General features: G+C 42.4%; 1 protein-coding gene across 3 annotated transcripts in view; it reads left to right on the top strand.

Annotated features, from left to right (window-relative positions):
* Positions 1 to 22,659, top strand: part of pde1ca (phosphodiesterase 1C, calmodulin-dependent a) — an 85,078-nt gene that overhangs the window by 44,974 nt on the left and 17,445 nt on the right. For all 3 annotated transcript variants that reach the window (XM_080020248.1, XM_080020246.1, XM_080020247.1), the window contains exons 4-12: positions 4,416 to 4,598; positions 6,631 to 6,697; positions 12,374 to 12,490; positions 13,193 to 13,333; positions 15,109 to 15,209; positions 15,452 to 15,580; positions 17,517 to 17,618; positions 19,384 to 19,504; positions 22,022 to 22,103. In XM_080020248.1, the coding sequence (XP_079876374.1) occupies positions 4,416 to 4,598; positions 6,631 to 6,697; positions 12,374 to 12,490; positions 13,193 to 13,333; positions 15,109 to 15,209; positions 15,452 to 15,580; positions 17,517 to 17,618; positions 19,384 to 19,504; positions 22,022 to 22,103 (1,043 nt within the window). The remainder of the gene's footprint in view (positions 1 to 4,415; positions 4,599 to 6,630; positions 6,698 to 12,373; positions 12,491 to 13,192; positions 13,334 to 15,108; positions 15,210 to 15,451; positions 15,581 to 17,516; positions 17,619 to 19,383; positions 19,505 to 22,021; positions 22,104 to 22,659) is intronic.

Below are 22,659 nucleotides of genomic sequence, written 5' to 3'. Positions count from 1 at the left end.
TACCTAGGACCAGGTCGTTAAGTTAATTGGTCAATAAGCGAGGACCCGTGTTATTTCAGGGTAAGGGCGCGTGACTGGTATATATAGTGTATATAGTATATATAGTCTATACAGTGTAGTATTAGTATAGCGTAGTGGTATTTCATGGTAAGTGTGCTGGCCATTGCGAACGCTAGTGTAGTGAATACTGACAGACTGTGAGAACGAGACTGAAAACGGTGATGAGACGAGACGTATACAGCATATATCGTATATATAGTGTATATAGTATATAAAGCGTGACGCACGATGAGATGCTTGACGCTGAGACACCGTGGTATTGTGCACAGTGTACAATACAGACTGGTCAAGAGCTGGTCGTAAGTCCGAACGGTCGTTAAACAGGTAGGTCGTTAAGTGAGGAGTACCTGTATATGTTTAGAATAAAATCAAGAAAAACTTCCAATTCACCACATTGAACTGTCTGGCAAAAACTCAATATCACTATCAGAGCACTTTCCGTTCGAGTTTCTGTTTTTATGGAGTGCTCCATTCAGGCTTCATTTAGCACCAGTGCACTTCTTCAGATTTCAGATCACTCCAGGCATGTTTGTGTGTCCCAGTGTTTCCCCCAAGGCCACGTACAGTATTGATTCCATCCGTTCATCCATGGGAAACTGTCTGTCTTTGGATCCGTTGATCCGTCGACTCACATGTTTGTCTGTATGTACCATATTTCCTCAAATAGTGACCGGGGCTTTTATTTACCTCAACTGCAGAGGAGACCAGGCCTCTATTGGAAGCAGGCTTATATTAGGGGCAGGCTTTTATATCTGATTCCCTCTGTTTAGGAAGTGTATTTGATTATATTTTAGTATGAATTTTAAATCAAACCTCCCTCTGTGTGCCATTCCATGCAAACACGTGTGGTAAAAAAAGAGAGAGCTTGTAGCTGGTATCTTCAAAGCCGCACCTGTGGCGCTGCCCCCGGTCTTGATTTGAGGCAGGCTTGTTTTTGTTCATGTAGACCACACGCCCGGCATTCATGAGAGGCCCGGTTTTTATTTGACTACCGGTTTATATTTGAGGAAATAAGTTATGTATACGTCTTGATGTCTGTCTTCACCCTTCATTAACTTATATGTGTGCCTCTTTCCCTCTCTGCCTCCATTTTTTAAGCAATGCATGGTAAGTTTTACAAGTTCAATTTTTTATTTTCCATCCCAAATTCAGCGAAAGCCATCCTTGTGATGAGTAAGACAGACTTTAACCCAAAAGCACACCCAGAAACACAATCAAGTTGGGGTAACAGTTCTTTACTTGAGTTTCAGGCAAAAAAGACGTAAGGGGTAAGGGGGTGAAACCAGGTATTCAGTCGGTAAGGCAAAATAATATAATAATAATAATATTAATAATAATAATATTAATAATAATATAAAATATAATAATATAAAGGCACAGGCGAAGGGAATCCAAAAACCAGAAGCAGTCATGAATACAGAATTGGACTCAGGTGAGTGGGGAAACACAGGTGAAGGGAATGAGATATCAGGGGCTGGTGGGAGTGTCTGCATCTGAAACCACAGGAGAATTAGACAGAAAAAATTACAAAATAAAGCATGGAAGACTAAGCTGTGACAAGCCTCATATTGCATCACACAGTTTGAGTTCACAATTGCTCCCTTTCACATTCTATTGTTTGGAAAAATACAGTTGAATATATGGAAGGACTTCACGTATAGCTTTCAATAAATCCCATGATATTAGTAGTGTTTCGCCAAAAAAATATTACAAAATATAATGACTGTGCATCACTTATTTTTCTATTATTAAGATATATTTCAAATATACTGTATAATTAAATGCTAAATCATATGTGGAAAATAGATGGTTATAATTGATGGCATAATATAATACTTTAATATAATAATAATAATAATAATAATAATTAATTTTTGGCAATTGATATATTCTACATGTGGAAGGGTCTGGAAACTCCCCACCTATTTTGTTCTCTCTGCCCCATGTATCATTTACGTTCTCTCTCTGTCAATCCAACTTTCCCTCTCTGTCGATCAAACTCTCTTATCATTCTTTGATCCTCTCTTACTCATCATATTTTTCTTTCTCTCTTTCCATGTCCTTCACTTTTTTCTCTTTCCTTCTATCTGACCCCCCCCCCCCCCCTCTCCAGTCTGGTACAGTTTCCAACCAGCTGATCATCTTATATAAGACCGGGCCCCATGTGCGTCCTTGCATCTTCCATGGAAATATGGGTCACTGGAATAGCCAATTCTCTGTTTTTGCTGTATTTGTGTGACTGTGTTAGACATGAAAGACATTATTTTGTGGTGTTGTGTATTACTGTGTTACCTAGAGAATAATATGTGGAAGAAAAGATAGCCCACTTGATAGCCAGAAACAACTTCTTATTTGTTGCGTACCTCTGCTCATGTTGGAGTAGTTTGCAACTGATTAAGATTATCTGGTGTCCTTCTCCACTGTATTCCTAAGAGAGCATTGCACCAATACCGCTCTGTCAGGCATCGGTGTGGAGCAGGAATGCCTGTTAAATTTTGGAGCCTTGAGCACTGGACCCGTGCATAACCCACCACTAAAGCAAACAAATAGAGAGCCTCGCGAGAATTCCTCGACCAACAGCGTCAAAAGAAGTCACTTCCGTTTCTGCCCCCTCGAAAGATATTAAAAACCCCGGAACGCAACCATTAGTCAGTTCCTTTGCTCCCAAGGATTTTGCTCTCTCATGACAACGACTGTTACATGAAAGGACCTCCCTTCCATCTACCTTGTGCTGTGGCAAGTTGCCTGTCTTTTCTTTGTAATTTTGAAACCACATTTTCCGAAACGCGACGCGGCCACGTCGCAGAGACCTTTAGGTACGTATCCTATGCTGAAATATTTTCTTCCTTTTACCTACCCTTAAACCTGGTTGAAGCACCACCATTTACAGATCCCTCTTTTCAGCTTGAATAACCATTTTCAAACGAGCCACCTCACGTGCATGGAACGAACGCACCAGATCCAACCAAGCCGCCGACACACCACCAAACCACTACATGCCAAGCCCGGAATAACTCCTGCAGAGCAGCGAGCCGCACCTCGACGTTCTAAGACACGACAATACGGAAAGATCCGTGACCTTCCTCACCCTTCCGCACCAGACACCCAGTCAAAAACCCAAGCTTATCGCGTGACAACGTTGTTTTTCTACCTCAACCCTTCTTCTATATCACAGAACCCTGTTATTATGAATAAACATTCATTGTTTGACTAAGAATTAGTTGTGTATTTATCTGATATATCGTATGGGAATTTCTGAATGTAGAACCAGTTTCCCTGGGAGCTGAGGACCTTTGCTGCCACCCATACAACCCGATATTAAATTAAAAAGTTTGAGGTTTTAGCAAAAATCTGATGGTGCCCAAACTTAACTAGAATATGAACATTAATTATCGGTCCCAATAACGCTACAAGTAAAAGACTCTCCCTAGTACCAGTGTTTGGTTTGTCCACTCTGGGCTACTGTAGAAACATGGCGGCACAACATGGTGGCCCCTGTGGAAGCATACCCCCTCCCTATGTAGATCAAAACGGCTCATTTTATGGTGACGCCAACACAAAGATTCTTATTTTCATGGGATTATACACAAATTAAAACATAATTATTAATAATTAAATTTCTTTCTGAGTCCGTTCCGTAAATGCTACATACTGTACCTTTAAGGTAGTGAGTCCACACCAAGACTTATGGGTGCTGAAACTTGAGTTAAAGCACCAGACATGACAACTGTAAAAGTCGAAATGCAATACCATCGCTGAATTTGTCTACTATTTTTGTTTGTTTCTTCATTTGTTTAATTGAGAAATAACAAATTAGGTAACTATTTATATCTCGTTCTACATCCTCGTTCTATTCATACAAAAAGACAAGTTGCAGTTTCTGACTTGACTGGTCTTGAAATACGAGAGACGTACTGTCTGAGACTTTGGTCAAAGTCCGGGACAATGCAATGTCAATTCAGAGATGAGTCAAAGCTCCAAAATGCAGGCTGCAAATGGGACTCAAGAGAAGAGTCCAGGCTTTTGTACTACAACTCTGACACAAGTTTATTTGATTCCATTTTTTGATATTATCAATTTAGACATGCACACATAAGTGTATTGCAATGCCGCTTACTAATCACTTGCATCTTTCTAGGTCGTAACTGTTCACGATTGGTCAAAAAACAACTCTATTGACTTACCACCCCATTTTCTTTATTCCTCCCTTGTTTTTAAACTGTTTTGTCCCCCCATCTGATCTATCCATCGTCCATAAATGCATCTACCATCCATTCCTTTATACTCGATCCCTTCCACCTCAACATCTCTGCCGCATATATCCCTCTCTATAATCCTTCTCCCCCACACACCAGGCGACTGGTGGACACAGAGGATGAGCTGAGCGACATCCAGTCAGACTCGGTGCCATCAGAGGTGCGGGACTGGTTGGCCTCCACCTTCACGCGGCAGATGGGCCTGATGCTGCGTCGCACTGAGGAGAAGCCACGCTTCCGCAGCATTGTGCATGCGGTGCAAGCCGGCATCTTCGTCGAGAGGTTTGTCCCATCTAATGTTAATTTAATTCAGAGTTATGTTGTTGTATGCTTTTATATATTTTAGTTTCAGTTTTAGTGATTTTAGTTGTAGGGACAAATTGAATGTTATTGAGCCACTTCCTGTGTTCCATCTAACGTTATGGCACCAGATTTACAGTTTAACTACTGCAAGTACTGTATATGCGTATATATGCAGCTCACGCTGGGGATTTGGAAATATTAACCTTCTGAAAGGGAGAGTGATGTCTTCTAAAAAGGCTATTATAAACCAGCAAGGAAGTCATTGTGCCACCCAAAAAGTGAAGCAAAATGGCATAATAGAAGGACCCTTAGTGAAGTTGAGGATGCAGGGTGCATGGGTTTGTGGATGCAGTAGAGCCCCACCCTTAACGGGTGGGGCTCTACTGCATCAGTTCTTTACGGGATTGAGGAAGTGGAACTCTACCTCACACCCTTCACTCTAGAACCTTCCTTACAGGTTAAACGGTATTCAGAGCAGGTGATTCCAGAGTGTTTAGAGTTGTGTATGTGGGGACATTATCATCGTAGACTATGAGAACATCATAAGGAAACTGTTTGCACCATAGGATACACCCGTGCTTGAAAAATGGTCTCGTAGTCCATACTTTGAGCATTGACCCTTTGTACTTGTTGGAATTCTGTAAGCATACAGCAGTGAACTGGGGTAAAAAAAAAAAAACCTTTCAATGATATCACACCATTGACAAAGTTGATTTCAGATTTTAACAAAGTTAAAGGCACTAGAAGTTTTCCACATTTTGACTTTAGGAAGTTCACAAAGTCCTTTCCGGTACCATCTGGGTTTGATTAACAGTATAACCCAGAGCTACAGTGAATGAGTGAAATGCTGTCTTAGTGCATGGGCTACAGCAAGAAAAATGGCACGGGACATGGAATGATGATTCACACAAACAGACAAACAGCTGTTGTTTACAACTAGTGCTACAGCTCTTCCATACAAATGCATAATGCCCTAAACCTCCCCATGCAAATACCTAGGAAGAATGTAGCTTGGTCTTTGTGACAAGAGGTAATGGAGCTGGAAACACTACCACTTTTTTTTTCACAGGGGCTATTTAACGACCCATCTCTCCATCATCTCTGCTGACCTTGGAGACATTTCATGCTCACTTACATTTATGGGCATGCATTTATGCAAACACATGCTTCTACCTTATGTCACGTGCACAGTCGCATCAACGCATTGCCAAGATACAGTATAATCAATTGCTGTTTATTTACATATTTTTCTATCAGATATTACCAACAAAAGATAACGTACCAAAATCACAAAAAAGTGTCTCTGTGGACACCACCGAAAACCTTCATCTGCCTTTTTCCCTCAAAGACGCATTGGAGAGATTGCGTCTTATCGAGCTGCCCTGAATCTCTTAAAAGACTAATCTGTCCCTCCTCAAAACAGAAGAGAAGGAGCGAGAGAAAAAATCTATTGAGCCTGATAAGGAGGCAGTATGGCAGCTATCTCCCTCCTGATTCCAGACTGGTATTTTTTTTTTGCCTCCCTGGTAATGACGCTCTGTGTCTTTTCTAAAGTTATGGCTTCTTTCCAGAGAGACTGCACAGGGATGACTCAGACTCAAAACAGCTGTTAGCGTGGGGTTTTATGGGGACTGGATTTGGTTCCCATTCTGTGCCAAGGGAGGAGGGCAGGCGGTATGCAACATCAGATGATCTTTATATTAGTTTTCCTCTGAAAACATTCAAGCACCACACCAGTACAAAGCAGGTTATTGCACACAGGCTTTTACTGAAGAGGCTAATAGTTAATGTAAAAAAAAGAGATGCATGTTTTTTTATTAAAACAAAAAATGTGCAATGTAGTTTTGCTAAATTGCGGCCTTTTGTGGACATGAGTGGTAACAGCACCCTGAAGGCAGCACCGTTAGTTATTTTCTTTCTTCTGTGTTTCTCATTTTCTCCACCTTCTTCTTCTTTGGTCTTTACAAAAAACAAATTGTCTCATGCGGATGTGTGTTCTTCTCTGTGACAGGATGTACCGACGGACGTCCAACATGGTTGGCCTCAGCTACCCGCCCAACGTCATCACCGTGCTCAAGGTACAAACGCACCTTGTTTTTTTGTGCGAATCTTATGAATTCACAACTGCGAACTGAAGTTAAAATTCGCCCTCACCATTCGAAACTACGCAGTATTTTAGATTGCATTACATCTTTGCACAATCTATATTTATTGAGCTGTTTGATACTTATTTTTATAGAAGAAGGATATTTATTTGTCACACAGCAAACACACCACAACACATGCACTCATGGCGACCAACACACACACACTTCAAATGGTGGCCTGAGAATTAGTTCTCTGCTTTTGACCCATCCTGGCTTGTCCTTCCTCTGGGGGGCAGCCAGAAGCAGTGGGCAGCATACAGCGAGGCGAGCTGGGACCAGTTACAAGTGTCCATCGCTGGTCACATGACAATGTTGTGCATGTTTTTATTGGGGGTCCTTGCTGACGTTACATGAAGGAAACCCATGTGAGCACGGGGAGAACATGCAAACTCCACACGGAATGGCCCCCAATTAAGAGATAACACTCCGGAGCCCCCAAAGAGCTGAATAGTTCAGTTAAAGGAGATTTTCACTATTTTCCAACCCAAGCCTTATGAAAGGTTTTCGAAAAAATATATCATATTATATATAATATTACACATATACTGTATATATATATATACACACCGCGTTCCAAATTATTATGTAAATGATGTTTTTCTCTGATTTTCCTAAATAGTCGATGCAAATGACAGTCTATAATTTTCAAGTCATCAACCGTTAGGGTATAATTCGAATGTTATTGGACAAACCTCCCAATGATAACAGTATTTTTTTTTTTTAATAAAAAACTCAAAATGCACTGTTCCAAATGATTATGCACAACAGAGTTTCAAAACATTTTACAGATTGTAAAGAACTGAAAATGCTCAAAAGCTATTTCAATCAAAAACATGTTATCAGGCCAAGTTACATGTGAACATAGGAGCCTTCTTTGATATCACCTTCACAGTTCTTGCATCCATTGAACTTGTGAGTTTTTGGAGAGTTTCTGCTTGAATTTCTTTGCAGGATGTCAGAACAGCCTCCCAGAGCTGCTGTTTTGATGTGAACTGCCTCCACCCTCATAGATCTTTTGCTTGAGGATGCTCTAAAGGTTCTCAATAGGGTTGAGGTCAGGGGAGGATGGGGGCCACACCATGAGTTACGCTCCTTTTATGCCCATAGCAGCCAATGACACAGAGGTATTCTTTGCAGCATGAGATGGTGCATTGTCAGGCATGAAGATGGTTTTGCTACGGAAGGCACGGTTCTTCTTTTTGTACCATGGAAGAAAGTGGTCAGTCAGAAACTCTATATACTTTGCTACCAGCTCTCTCCCTATGATTCCGGCCCAAAACATGACTCCGCCACCTCGTGGATGACGTGGCAGCCTTGTTGGGACATGGTGGCCATCCACCAACCATCCACTACTCCATCCATCTGGACCACCCAGGGTTGCACGGCACTCATCAGTAAACAAGACTATTTGAAAATGAGTCTTCATGTATTTCTGGGCCCACTGCAACCGTTTCTGCTTGTGAGCATTGGTTAGTGGTGGTTGAATAGTAGGTTTATGCACAACTGCAAGCCTCTGGAGGATCCTACACCTTGAGGTTGGTGGGACTCCAGAGGCACCAGCAGCTTCAAATACCTGTTCACTGCTTTGTAACGGCATTTTAGCAGCTGCTCTCTTAATCCCATGAATTTGTCTGGCAGAAACCTTCCTCATTCTGCCTTTATCTGCACCAACCCGTCTCTGCTCTGAATCAGCCACAAATCTCTTCACAGTACAATGATCACGCTTAAGTTTTCATGAAATATCTAATGTTTTCATACCTTGTCCAAGGCATTGCGCTATTTGAGGCTTTTCGCAGCAGAGAGATCCTTTTTCTTTACCATGTTGCTTGAAACCTGTGGCTGCTTAATAATGTGGAACGTCCTTCTTAAGTAGTTTTCCTTTAATTGGGTTCACCTGGCAAACTAATTATCACAGGTGTCTGAGATTTATTTCAGTGATCCAAAGAGCCCTGAGACACAATACCATCCATGAGTTTAATTGAAAAACAAAAATTGTAATGTTTATGACACTTAAATCCAATTTGCATAATAATTTCTGGATCTGGTCTGATCCCACAGAAGACCTACTGTAGCAATAATTGCTGAAAAGGTTCATGCTGCTATGATAGAAAGGTGTCAGAACACACAGTGCATCACAGCTTGCTGTCTATGGGGCTGTCTAGCGGTAAACTGGTCAGAGTGCCCACGCTGACCCCTGTCCACTGCCGAAAGCCCCTACAATGGGCATGTGAACTTCAGAACTGGAGCATGGAGCAATGGAAGAAGGTGGCCTGGTGTGATCAATCACTTATTCTACATCATGTGGATGGACGGGGTTAGGGTCCAATCTGATGGAGCATCTGTGGGATGTGCTGGAAAAACAAGCCCGATCCATGGGAGCACCACCTCACATCTTTCAGGATTTAAAGAATCTGCTGCTAACATCTTGGTGCCAGACACCACAGGACACCTTCTGAGGTCTTGTGGAGTCCAAGCCTCCAAGGGTCAGAGCTGGGGGACCACAATATTAGTGGTTATATTTTGTTTTTAATTCTTGACTAGGCACAACACGGTATATATGGTTGCAGTAATAACCTGTTGACCTCTGAGGGATTTAAACATGATGGTCTGTGTTACCGGATGAAAAGACCAGCTCTGCGGTGTGATGCACTGTATGATTCTCCATTTGAGAGATGATGGTGGAATTAGTATAATCTGATGCTCTCTCTCTCTCTCTCTCTCTCTCTCTCTCTCTCTCTCTCTCTCTCTCTCTCTCTCTCTCTCTCTCTCTCTCTCTCTCTATCTCTATGTCTCTCTTGCCCTTATTTTACCTCACTCACCCACACGCATATTCACATATCCTGACTGTGTTACTGTGCGAACCACCAATAATAATGAAAAGTTGATCATCAAAACAGTCTGTTTGGCCCTGAGTTGTGAATGGAATTCTCACAAGAATCAGTTTATTCTGTAAAAAGTTATTTACTTTGGAATGCAAAGTGTAAATCAGTCACATTCAATATCAATTATGCCAAATGCTATCTGTCGTTCTCGACTCGGTTCATGAGTCCAAAGGACTCTTTTGGCGGAGTGACTCCGGAGTCACTTAAAAGATAAATTAGTGAACGACGAATCGTTTGCGAATCTTGCGTCACTAAGTGATACATTGTGGTCGGTGAGAACATACTGTTTTGTCACAGAAATATGGGCTCAATCTCCCTCCCGGTCATGCAAACTTTGGTTGTTTATTTCAGTGGACTTTTTCAAGTTTTAAAAACTCCAAAGTCCAAGGCGTAACCCCTGTGCACTGCCAGCAGGCCTCTCTTGGCTTGCTGGCCACACTTGGCTGCACTGGCTCCCACAAGTACCAAACCATTCTTAAAACGAATTAAATCCATCATGTCCTCTCACACATCTAGCTCAAACAGCCGTCTAGTTCTCGGCTGGGCAGATCGACTCCTTTGGGTGATCGCACTGGTGGCGTTTCTTTTGACTTCACCAAATGTATCGAGTTTTCCGGGTTTTGAGTTTGAGGTTGTTTTTTGGGGGCGTAAGTAAAGTTACAACACCTATATAGAACAGTGACAAATTGCTTCAAAGTTTTTTGCAAAAATAAATTAATGTCAAGTTAATGAGATAAAGGTAAAGCTAATACAGGTTGTCCCATGAAACATAGACACTATACACACATTTATACATACAATTGCAGGCAGCAAATTTCCAGTTACATTCCAGTGTAATGTATTAAGCTGTGGTGTAAACATACTCCTAGGTTCAGACACCCTCGCTGCGCTACTTGAATTTGATCCTTTTCAGGTGTCCAACGGTTGGTTGACCACGGTGTTGAACTTTGGTGGGCAAGAGGTTCCACGGTTTCTTGGTTACACCTGCGAGATTATCAGTGGTTCTGTTCTATGTTGTGTTTCAGGATAAAATACCCCATTCCAATTTTCCTTGAGAGGTGAGATGAAACACTTGTTAAAAATGTGTCTAGGATGGCAAATTAGATCTGTCTTACATGCTGAACGCTCTTTGTGTCCGTTGCCAAGAGTGATAAAAGTGAAGAGTGAAGACAAAAAAATATTTGCCCGCTCCATATGAATCCTGTTTGTGTCGGACGTCATTGCGCAGCATTTATTCTAGTAATTTCCCGAATTTTCCCAAATTTGTCTTTTTTTTCTCCCCCTCTGGCCAGCGGCATCGGCCGCTGAACACTCCTTAAACCTCCCCGTCCACCGGCCCAGAATGCCGCGGGGCCCCGCCAAAATACGGCGGAAGGCGACAGAGATGGAGAGTCACGGGGAAGTTCCAATTTAAAGGCGTAAATCTTTAATGTCCATCTTTCCAGAGGACCGGAGGGAGGGAGGGAGGGAAGGAGGGAAGGAGGGAGGGAGGGGAGAAATGGGGGGCAGGGGGTGGGGTAATGGGTGGGTGGTGAGATAATGGATGGCGATAACGAAGGAGGGAGGGAGGGAGGGAGGGAGGGGAGCGATGGAGGGAATGTGACAGAGAGAGAGATAAGAAAGAAAGATGGGCGAGAGGAAGTCAGCGTGGAAGGAGAGAGAGAGAGAGAGAGAGAGCGAGAGAGAGAGAGAGAGAGAAAGAAATGATCAGGGATGAGAAAAGGGGCGGTTGAAGAATTGTTCTCGGAAATGAACTTGTGTACAATTAAAAGCTGCCTATGCTTACTTTTTCATGGTGTTCTTTTTTTTTTATTTTTTATTTCTATCCATTATTGGAGCTGGACTGATCAACAAGCCACTGACACCATGAGCAGAACATGACAGAGCTGTGTTTGGACCTGACTAATTGGGAAGGTCTGTGTCAAACCTTTCTCTTCCAGGGCTCACTTCTTACACTGAAATAATCCCATGACACACTCGACGATCGTTTTAGCCGCTAAAAAACACCACAAACCCCACTTAACTGGCCTCCTTATTACGGCCGACCGATTGTGACGCAAGACTTGCGAGCGATTCGCGCCGAGCGACCAAAAAATCTAATAGATCACTCAGGAGTTGGGCAAGCGAGTCGACTCCCAAACTGAAAGTTATTATTAAGTCCCCGGTAAACCGTATATGTATTTGGCACTATTCATATTGAATGACTTACTCTGTGTTCCACCAAAATAAATAATTTTGACAGAAAGAGACGATTCTTGTGAGAAGTTCAAGACAAACTCGGAGCCAATCGACTCTTCCGACTGTTCCGTCGCTCAGTGGAAGTCCTCCCTCGCTCACCACGTTACATCAACTCACCCAAAAGCAACCGAGGGTCGACTCTTTTTACTCGGTGACTCGTCGAGAACCGAGTCCCGAGAAAGAGTCGTCGTCCTCACTTTCGGGGTGAAACCTGTTCCGCTGGACCTGGCATTCCTCTCTGAAACCGATTCATCAAATCAATCAGGGCGGCCTTGCAATTTTGATCTTGCGACGCGGGGGGCCCATTTCCATTCTCCCAGTGGAAATTTAAAGAATTTTTCGGGGGCTCGCACGCCGAGCTCTCGCCGGTCACGCTCGCACTCTTCCACCGCTCTCCCTGCGTCGGAGAGCGCGGCACTCGTGGCGAAAAGCGTACGTGCCGGGCGAGCGGCGCCCTTATCTGCGTGTCCTTGTGTGTCTTCTCCAGCACGTGGACACGTGGTCCTTCGACGTGTTCGCGCTGAACGAGTCCAGCGGAGAGCACGCGCTCAAATTCATCTTCTACGAGCTGCTCACCAGATACGACTTAATCAACCGCTTCAAGGTACCTGCAGCCGTTCTCATTGTTCTTCTCATTTCCTTTTTATCTGTCCCCCTCCAGATGAGTGTTTCTGTGTGTGTGTGTGTGTGTGTGTGTGTGTGTGTGTGTGTGTGTGTGTGTGTGTGTGTGTGTGTGTGTGTGTGTGTGTGTGTGTGTGTGTGTGTGTGTGTGTGTGTGTGTGTGTGTGTCCGACTGTGTTCCTGAATGCGATTATACAATTTTTTTTTTTTTTTCCTCTGCGAAACTGTCATTGAACCTGGGTCATTGAGGTTGCCCGCCTGCTGGGAAATAAGACGGTCATCAGCCTGATAAGTGAATGCCAATGCCCCATCCCCGTCGTGCGACCGCCGCGTCCAAGGAGGTCAGACGGGACACTGAGCCGGTTTGCTCTACCTGCTCCACCCAAACGATTCAAGCCAAACGGAGCTAGGGCCGCAATTCCTTCGCTTGAACAATTTTGCTTTGAGTGGATTTATTTCTACCAGATCCCACCTGGTGTGGCAGGTGGTCTGTAAATATTCATGTAAATATCCTTTCTTTTTTTACTGTTTTATATAGCGTCCCGTATATGTTCAGTATATCCTGTGTGCATGCTTGGCCAATAAAGCCCGATTCTGATTTTCCCGCCGTCTGAACAAAGGCAGAGCTCTGCTGTAATCGTGTCCGCTGGTTCACGCCAGGTGTCCTCTGTTGATTCTCTTCCAGATCCCCATCTCAGCCCTGGTGTCCTTTGTGGAGGCCCTGGAGGTGGGCTACAGCAAACACAAAAACCCCTACCACAACCTGATGCACGCCGCCGACGTCACGCAGACCGTGCACTACCTGCTGCTCAAGACCGGCATGGTGGTACGATGCCCACAAGACTGTTTGATCATTTGTTTGTTTGTCCGTTTGTTTGTTGTTGTTGTTTTGTTCATGTATTGATTCAAACCCTTGTTGTTAGTTAGTTGGTTGGTTAGTAAGTTAGTTGATTAGTTAGTTAGTTAGTTGGTTTTTTTGTTTGTTAGTTAAATACATGTTTCAGATTAGATTTGAGTTAATTAGTCATTTAGGTAGTTAGTTAGTTGTTGGTGCATTTTTGTTAGTAAGTTAGTTAGCTAGTGAGTTTGTAAGTGAGTAAGTGAGTGGGTTAGTTAGTTGGTTAGTGAGTGAGTGAGTGAGTGAGTGAGTGAGTGAGTTCTGCTGAAATCAAGATTCAACACTGGATGGAAGGTAGACCCGGCTCCGTCCTCCCTGACTCCTGGTCACGACACGTGATCGCGAGGCGTCACGATTCTCCTTTCTGTTCTCCCAGCCCCATACAACGTCAACATCCAGCCTGTAAAGAATACAGTCGCCCTGGGTCCCGTCGATCTCAGATGGCCTTTTGGATTACAAGTGATATGGTCGTGTCGGCCCCCCGCTCCCACCCAGCTGGACGGCTGCCAGGCGTCGACAGCTCGTTTTAGCTCCCGCTGGCCCTTCCTCTCAGCCTCACTTTGATTTATTCAACAGGGCGGCCCGAATCCTGTAAATATGTCATCCGTGTTTTATGGGAACGCGGGGGTTATTACCTTTTACTGCAACACCAGGGTCCGACAGGCGTGTCTTTCATTTCTGGTGACTTTTGGCGCTGGAAAAACAGGACAGCGCCGAGATTGATGCTGGGTATGAATTACGTTGATGCCAAATAGTTTTGAAGGTCCTGAATGATCAAGTGCTGGCGGAGGGTTTCCAAGGTTCAAAGCTCTGAAAGCAACTTTAAAAGGATTCAGATCATCACATATCATGTGTAAAATGGACTTTCGCAACTGGCGGATTTTATGTAAGCTCCCAAAAATTGAATTTATCCCATTGCTCGCCATCTCCGGAGTTCTAGATTGACTGACCCATTGTGTCTCCAGGCAGAATCCAATGTGTGTACAATTTTGGATTGGCTTACCGCAAAAACACCAGTTAATTTTTACTTTGAGTGAAGATTTAAGTTGCAAAATACCTTTGACTTTCACGAAAAATATAAAAATAAGTGGAACAGGTTCAGCGGTTAGCAAGTTTTATTTTTTTTTCACTTATACATCGCGGGTCGTGTCAAAATGCAAAAAAAAAAAGAGCTTTACCGCTTACCTCGAGATGGGGCTTTGTCTGCTTTGTAACACAGATATCTACAATTTCAAAAACATTTTTTCTGTGTCTTCTTCTCCATTTCTTTGACCATTGTTCTCCTCATTTTAAACCCGGAGAGGTCATTTTAAGGCAAATTACATCCTAAGTCAATTTCATGTTTTTCAGTGGCACTCCCTTTTGCCTTTTGATTTTAGCAACGTTACTAATTTCAAGCTCTTATTAAAACGGTTATTTGTCCAAAAGAAAATGGAATTCCTAACAGAAGCCCTTTTTCTCTCTTTGAATGGGGAAGGGGGAAATTAGGAAGGAAGGAAAACTCTGGTATTTCTTTTAACCTACAGCTTATTTTTCTATCAGGGATCCACTTTTGAGAGAATAGCTTGTGATAACACTCTGGTTGATTCGTGACCGTCAAAAAATACGATTTTGGTTCAAAATACAAGAGTTTTCCTTTAAATTGGAGGGAGGCAGTTTTTTTTAAATATTTTTACACATAAATTTTCCTCTCTTTTTCGAAGCACTGGCTGACTGAGTTGGAGATCTTTGCCATGATCTTCGCTGCTGCCGTCCACGACTACGAACACACAGGGACCACAAATAACTTCCACATTCAGACAAGGTAATATCCTTCAAATGGGCACAAAGGCCGAAAAGGGCCAATGCCAAACAAAAAAAGGGTGAAGAGAAAAATAGTTCATTACAAGTCGTAGACTTTATGCGCTTTCAACATCGTGAAACGGCAAAAAAAAAATCCGAAATCCTCCCCCAAAGAGACTAAGTGTTTTTTTGTGGCGCGCGGAATGGGAAATTCTTTTTTCGACCGCAACCGCAAGGCCTTGATTTGTCTGTTACTGGAATTAGATCGGACACGGCCATCTTCTACAATGACCGCGCCGTCCTGGAAAACCACCACGTGAGCGCCGCCTACCGCCTCCTGCAGGATGACGACGAGATGAACATCCTCTACAACCTGTCCAAGGAGGATTGGAGGTAGGAAGCAGCGGCTGAGGAGAAGGATGTCGCCGTGAAGAACTTGGATGCTAATGACATGGAAGGCACATTGGATTTCCTTGTAACCAATGCGACAATCAAGTGTCTCGTTACCCAAGTATTTCTGGAAATAACAACTTTGAGTCAGAATTGTAACGTGTTATGTTACCCTGACTCAAATAAGTTTTAATACAGGCCTATTTAAAAAAAAAAAAAAAGTTTTTTGTTTTTTTTTACATAAAGGGAATACAGACAATTCCTGAATTCTGAGTTCAGGTTCTAGTGTCTGTGTTTAAAAGATGAAGGAAGAAATACAATGAAACAAAGCAGAAGATGTGACTGAAATAGTGATGGGAAGTTTGACTCTTTTTGGGGATTGGTATCAATGGCTCTGCGGACATGGCACGGGGGTTCACAAAAGATATTGCAGTTATGATATGCCAGCGCAAGCAATAAAGTTTTGATGCTGAGTGTAACTTAGGGCAGGTTACACTCAGCATCAAAACTTTGTTTGCGTTGCCATATCATGAGTGCAATATCTTTTGTGTTTTGCGTCTATTGCGATCCGCGGAAATGCGTGGATTGAAACACGCTATACTTTTAGATTTGAATGAACTCAGTCTTTGTAGGTATACATGCAGTGACTATAAAACATTTAAATAGTATGAGTTAATCTATAATAAAACATACTCTTCCCACCCAGTATATTTATTACATGAATTAAGAGTGTTTATATTTAAATTTTTACTTAAGAAATTCTAGTTCTCAGTGAATCTTAATATTACAATGTAGAAATTATGAGAGTTGGTTTAATATATTTTACTCTATTGCAAAGGTAATTTTTTTCAGCTGAACACCGCAGCCTTTCAGATGTAGCTGCCCCGAGCTGCGGAGCTGTCCATGGTCCTAAGAGGTTCAAAGCCATCTGTGGTTCAATGCCAATTTTGACCACTTCATCGCTATTTCCTAGAACTTTTAGAACTTTAGAACTTTTGAGTTCAATAGGAATTATGGAACCGTTTTTGTCCCCCTTGTTTTACATAAAATTTCTTAATTTTGTACAATAAAGTTTCAACAAGTTGCTCTGCAGCGCGGTCTGAAAACCACCACAGACTGCATACCTTTCAAGGCATCGCTGCCTTTGGATGCTGTGACTGTAATAATAATGGCTAAATATTATTTCCAGATGACTGGGCGTGACAACCCTTATAAATGCGCTTCGACTGCACCCGCTCTCTGGAGACAATCGCTCAATTACCACAAGCTCTCTGCAGAGAGTAATAATTTCACTATAACTGCGTGTGGCTATTAGGACCAGGGATTGTGAATTGGAAGTTTTTTGCAACCAGGCCCATTTGAGTATAAAGGGGCCAATTTTGCACCAAATGTACGAATAATACCAAATTTAAATACACGCATATCGCGCCGGCGCATCCAGACGCTATTTGCGTGGCAGCGCAGTTATGGGTGCATTTCACCGTTTGCGGGCGCTTTGAGAATAAGACCCTTGCTTTTTGTGTTATTTGCACAGGTTTAGCCATAAAAGCAGTGCAATCCTTTTGGAATTCGCCCCACTGTTTATATATGTTTTATTTGGAGAACGGGGACACGGAGCCGAGATCGCTCCCTCTCCATTACGCATTTGGGTATGGACGGTGGGGCACAAGATGCGCCCTGGGAGGTACTGCACACCAATGCCCCCCCCCCAGCGACAGGCCTGGTAGAGTGGCGAATGGATGACTCTTGTGCTGGGCTGACTCACGACTCCCCAGTCATTAAAAAGATTTGTTCGCTAGAAACAAAATGTTTGCAAGTCTTGTGCAAATGTATTCATGTATACAAAATACCTTGTATCTTCAAAATATTACTCGTATTGCATGTACATACTTACCTCTCTCTCTCTCGCTCACTCTCCTTCTTTCTCGCCTTCTCTCAGAGAGCTACGAGCGCTGGTTATAGAAATGGTTTTGGCGACTGACATGTCCTGCCACTTCCAGCAGATCAAAGCCATGAAAAACTTCCTGCAGCAGCCTGAGGCGTGAGTTTTTCCGATTGCCAATTTTTACCTCCTGTTTTATTTTTCCATGCTCTCTTCTATGGAATTAAATTCACTGTTTCCCCAATTAACCCATACACAAGAAAGAGAAAGATGCCATTTTGGTATGGTCTCACGCTTTTTTGTGGTCATAGTCACGAAAATGTATCTATCTAATTGTGTCCCAGAGCACGATTGTCCGACTTTTTTCATGCTACACAGAACTAAATTTAAACCAATTCATGTGAATGGGGAGATTTTCTTCAACTTTAAAAGGGGGGGGGGGCATGGGGAAGGAGAGGGGGGCAAATACGTACACTAAAACTAAAACTAACCTGACAAAAGTACGCCACCGCGGGGAGGTGGGGGTTGTGGATGTATTACAATTTTGAATGCATGGGTTTATATTTCATTCTGACTAGCACAAATTAAAAGCAGAATACTGGTGTTGCTTTTTTACAAATGGCCTTTTAAATTTATGTTTAAGCGAGAAAAGAGATATAGGGTCATACCCTCTGTATGATTTTCATTCATAGATATAATTTAACTTTATAAAAATGTCAGCGTCTGCACACCTGGCTGAAAATTTGAATGTACCTGGCAGCCAGTGTGATAAAGTCCATTCCAGTCCATGGTAACAGCCAGCTCCACCAATGAGAGGCGTCGCTATTACACTTTAGATAATGGATAGTGTTGTATTTCTCCATCATATCGCAAATAAAATATGTTTTTCTTTAAACAAGGTTGAGATCATACAGACTTGTGGCTTCTACAGGAGCAAAAATGCATTATATACCACTATATACACCACTTACAATTCACAAGAATATAATTCAGGGCTTTGCTAATTACATATGTAAATTCTGACAACACAAGTATATTCTCCTATCAAATTAACCCCTAGTACACACGCATGTCGTTTTTCAGCAATACCTTCTTTGTCTTTTTAGGTTTATAGTAATAAAACTACTTTACCCATGAGGCCATTGTATCAAGATGCATTACAAAATGGCACAGAAATTTCATTTTTGTAGTTTCTATGGTTAGGATTCAGCGTAAGGGTTTTAAATGTTTATGAACATTTGAGTAAATATTACGCAATGTATATAATTTGCTATTGTAGAAGCCACAAGTCCGTATGACGTCAATCTTGTTTTCTTCACTATGTCTTGGAGAAGTACTACACTACCCATAATCCCATAAGTATAACAGCGACGTCTCTGATTGGTGGAACTCGCTGTTACCATGGAAGTGTTTACCGCACTGGCTGATGGGTACATTCAAATTTTCAGCCAGTCCCGCAAATGCTGACATTTACGATGACGTACTTTCCTCAGGTTAGTTTTAGTTTTAGTGTACGTACCTTCTCCCCCCCCTCTCCTTCTTCATGCCCCTTCTAAAGTGAAAAAAATCTCCCCATTCAAACAAATTGGTTTGAATTTAGTTTTTGCAGCACGAAAAAAATCTCCTTTTTTAAAGGAATTGGTTTAAATGTTATTACATGTAGCACCAAAAAAGGACACCATTCAATAGATTCATTTTCATGACTTTGAGCACAAAAAAAGTGAGACCTGGTTGGTTGTTATGAATTGAAATTGAATTTGAAATTTAAAGCGTAGTTTTGCGAGTGCTTTTGTTTTTTTACACCAATGACAGTAATCTGAGCTAAACATTTTCAGGGTGGAATGTCATCTAGTTGAAGGCTTAGCCAGGAAGTAAAAAACTCTAAACTCTGCCCTCCTTTTGCTCCGCGTTCAACCGTGATTAGGATTGACAAACCCAAGGCCTTATCCCTGCTACTCCACACTGCTGACATCAGCCACCCTGCTAAGCACTGGGAGCTCCACCACCGCTGGACAACATCCCTCCTGGAGGAGTTCTTCAGACAGGTAACCCGTAGCACCTGTAGTTCTTCAGTCTCATTAATGATGCTTAAGGGTGCTATTATCTCAGTAACTATCCTGTAGTTCAGTGATTTTCAACCACGCTGGGTGGTTTTTCAAATTCGACTTCAATCACTCAGTAAAGAGTCACAAAATATTCTGACTCGAGAGTTAGAAAAGTCGGTTTGGCTCTCAAAATAATTTCTTCTGTTGAAAAATTCAATTTTACCAAATGCCTAGAATTTTTTTTACATTGATATTTAAATTAGTCCTCAGTAATTACTTTCAGTTTGTGAGTCGAAGTTTAACTGATCACCCACTTTCTTGCTATTTAAAATATTTTTTCGATATGAACTATTTGTTTACAAGTCTTGCATCGCCGAGCATTAGTAGGTCATAATAAAGTTAAAATCACACACATAGGTGTGTGTGATTTTTATCTTATTATTATTATTATTGAGAGATCCATCGTAAAACAAGTTGAGGCAGCTGAAAAGAAAAATGTCACTATCTTGACACCCCGCCCATCTGAGAGCCAAAGGGTTGAGGGATAGATGAGTTTAGGCTTGGTGCTAGGGGTTAGGATTATAGGTTCTGAGGTATCCCAGTAGATCTGATTAATCCTACCCTTGTTGGATTGCACGTGCCTCTCGTGCAACACCCGTCAGAGTTCATTCGCCTCCACTGAATACCAATCCTATTATTCTGTCAGTCTGATAACTGCTATGTTGTCAGCAAAGAATACTTTTAAAACAACAACATTGGATACAGATATGGGACCAAAGGAAATCCTTTCAGGGAATGGCTGTAATCTTAAGAATGATTGAAAAGGTATACATTTGAACACAGTCAATGAAAAGACATAACTTGTGTATTTCTATCAAAGTGAGGCGGATGTTGTTGGTCTAACTCTAGAGCCTTCCAAAACAGGGAAAACCTAGGGACTACACATAGATTTGACGGTCGCCTGGTCCATTACCAGTGAACCTAATACATTTCTTTCCTCAGTTCGGGGAAAATGGAATGAGGAGCGTGTGGGTGCTGTGTCTTCGTCGATTCGTCAATTTGATTCGTGATCCCCGTGATTTATTGCCGGCCAGCTAATCAGCTTCAGTTCTAATCAGCGGCTTTTTCCACGTGGCGGTCTACTCATCATAGTAATAGAAACGTCAGCCACAATAAATGACTGCACGGGTCCTAATCATCTCTTTTTTTTTCCATCTTACCGTTCAGGAATGGAACAGTCGTGGTAATACATGTGCTCTGACTGGCATGTGCAAATGAGTTGATTTTGTTCCAAAATCCACATTTTATCGTTTTTCTTTTTATTTTAATACTTAAAGATGTCAGCCCACTTTTGTTCATTCATTTCCTAAGGGACTTCTTTCTTTGGAGGTTGGTGTTTCTGGATAATGCCAGACAAATTTCCTGTCTGGACCCAAGGGGCTTTTGGCAATTTTGCGTGGTCAGTGAAGCAAAGGTAGAATTAGTGTCACAGTCCAGAAGCGCTGAGGACAAACAGACCAGTCGGAACTCAAATTTGTTTCATCGGTGTTCACCACCCACCTGCTCAAAAGATAGTATATACACAGTCAGCCATAACATTTAAACCACCATTAATATTGTGCCCTCCCCCTTGTGTCATTAAAACAGCTCTGACCCCTTTTGGCATAGACCTCTGAAGGTGTCCTGTGGTGTCTGGCACCAAGACGTTAGCAGCAGATCCTTTAAGTCCTGTAAGTTGTGAGGTGGGGCCCCATGGATCAGGCTTGTTTTTCCAGCACATCCCACAGATGTTCCAGATCAGACACGAACCCCGACCATCCACTTGATGTAAAAAAAAATGTGATTCATCAGACCAGGCTGTGTTCTTCCATTGCTCCATGCTCCAGTTCTGATGCTCACATGCCCATGGTGGGCGCATTCGGCTGTGGACAGGGGTCAGCATGGGCACTCTGAACGGTCTACGGTTACAAGGCCTACAAGACGCTACAAGACAGACGTTTAATAGAGACACTTTTATTGTTCTGGGTGCATGGCTTTGCGGGGGACTAATAGTTTCAGTCCGAACCGGTAGTGAATTGTTAAGTTTCCTGTATGTTAGAGGGAAGTTATGTAATTTCAGTCTATGGTTTTTAAGTACAGGAATTTGTAGAGCAGAGTGACAGTCATTAATGTCAGAGTTGCTCGGACTCACCAAACATCAGCAGCAAACAGAAGATTTCAGCGTAAGTTCCATGTTTAAGGTCGAGGAGGCGTGATCCGTGAAAGTTTGGATGAACTCCATCATGTCTGAAGACGTTTGGACAGTTCAAGAAGGTGCCGAAGTTGTCCACAAACGGTTTCTTGAGGGAGCAGCAGTATCCCTTGAGCCATGTGTGTAGCTGAAGGACGCGCATGAATTTTACCAACCAAAGCCTTTTAAAGGACCATCTAGGATATTTAATTATTCTATGTATAGGTCTGACTATTAAATGAACAGGTACAAACATAAGTGTCTTGATCTGATCTTTTTCCTCCTAGGGGGACAAAGAAGCAGATCTCGGTCTGCCTTTCTCGCCACTCTGCGACCGCAAGTCAACAATGGTGGCCCAATCCCAGATCGGTAAGGTGCAAAAACACCAGAACAGGATCAACAAAGTACCCCATTTGTTTGACTGTAAGCCTATAACTGGACTCAGCCATCACTGATTCTTAAAGTGGCAATCGATAAGATCGTCTTTGTTGGCTGGGATTCGCTGCAAATCTGTGCCTGATCGTTGCATTCTTGCCGTGAAAGGCAGACCCTGCCACCAACAATGGAACCATCATACTTTATAGTGGAGCACACTCCTCACACAAATAGATTGAATGGCTTTTTCTTATAAAGTGCCAGCTTCCTAGCTGGCAAGTATCCAATATGTGATTTTTTTCATTACCTCTTTAACCGCCTCTCCCAAAAAATGGGACTTGAAGATTAAAGAATTCTTAATTGCTATGCGTAACCTTTAGCAATGTAGTTTAGTGGATTTCCTGGTACTTGAGCGCTGATACTCAAACGGGCATTCTTCTTGTTATTTTTCTTGTTATTGTTCTCCTTCTTATTACTTGGAAGAATCAATAGCTTGCAAATTACAAAAAAAAAGATGGGGCCTTGGATTGCACATTGTCGTGTCGTCTCT

Source organism: Zeus faber (assembly GCF_960531495.2).
Source record: "Zeus faber genome assembly, chromosome: 19".
Lineage (NCBI taxonomy): Eukaryota > Metazoa > Chordata > Actinopteri > Zeiformes > Zeidae > Zeus > Zeus faber.
The sequence above is the reverse complement of the archived record's forward strand: the minus strand, read 5'-3'. Positions and strand labels throughout refer to the sequence as shown.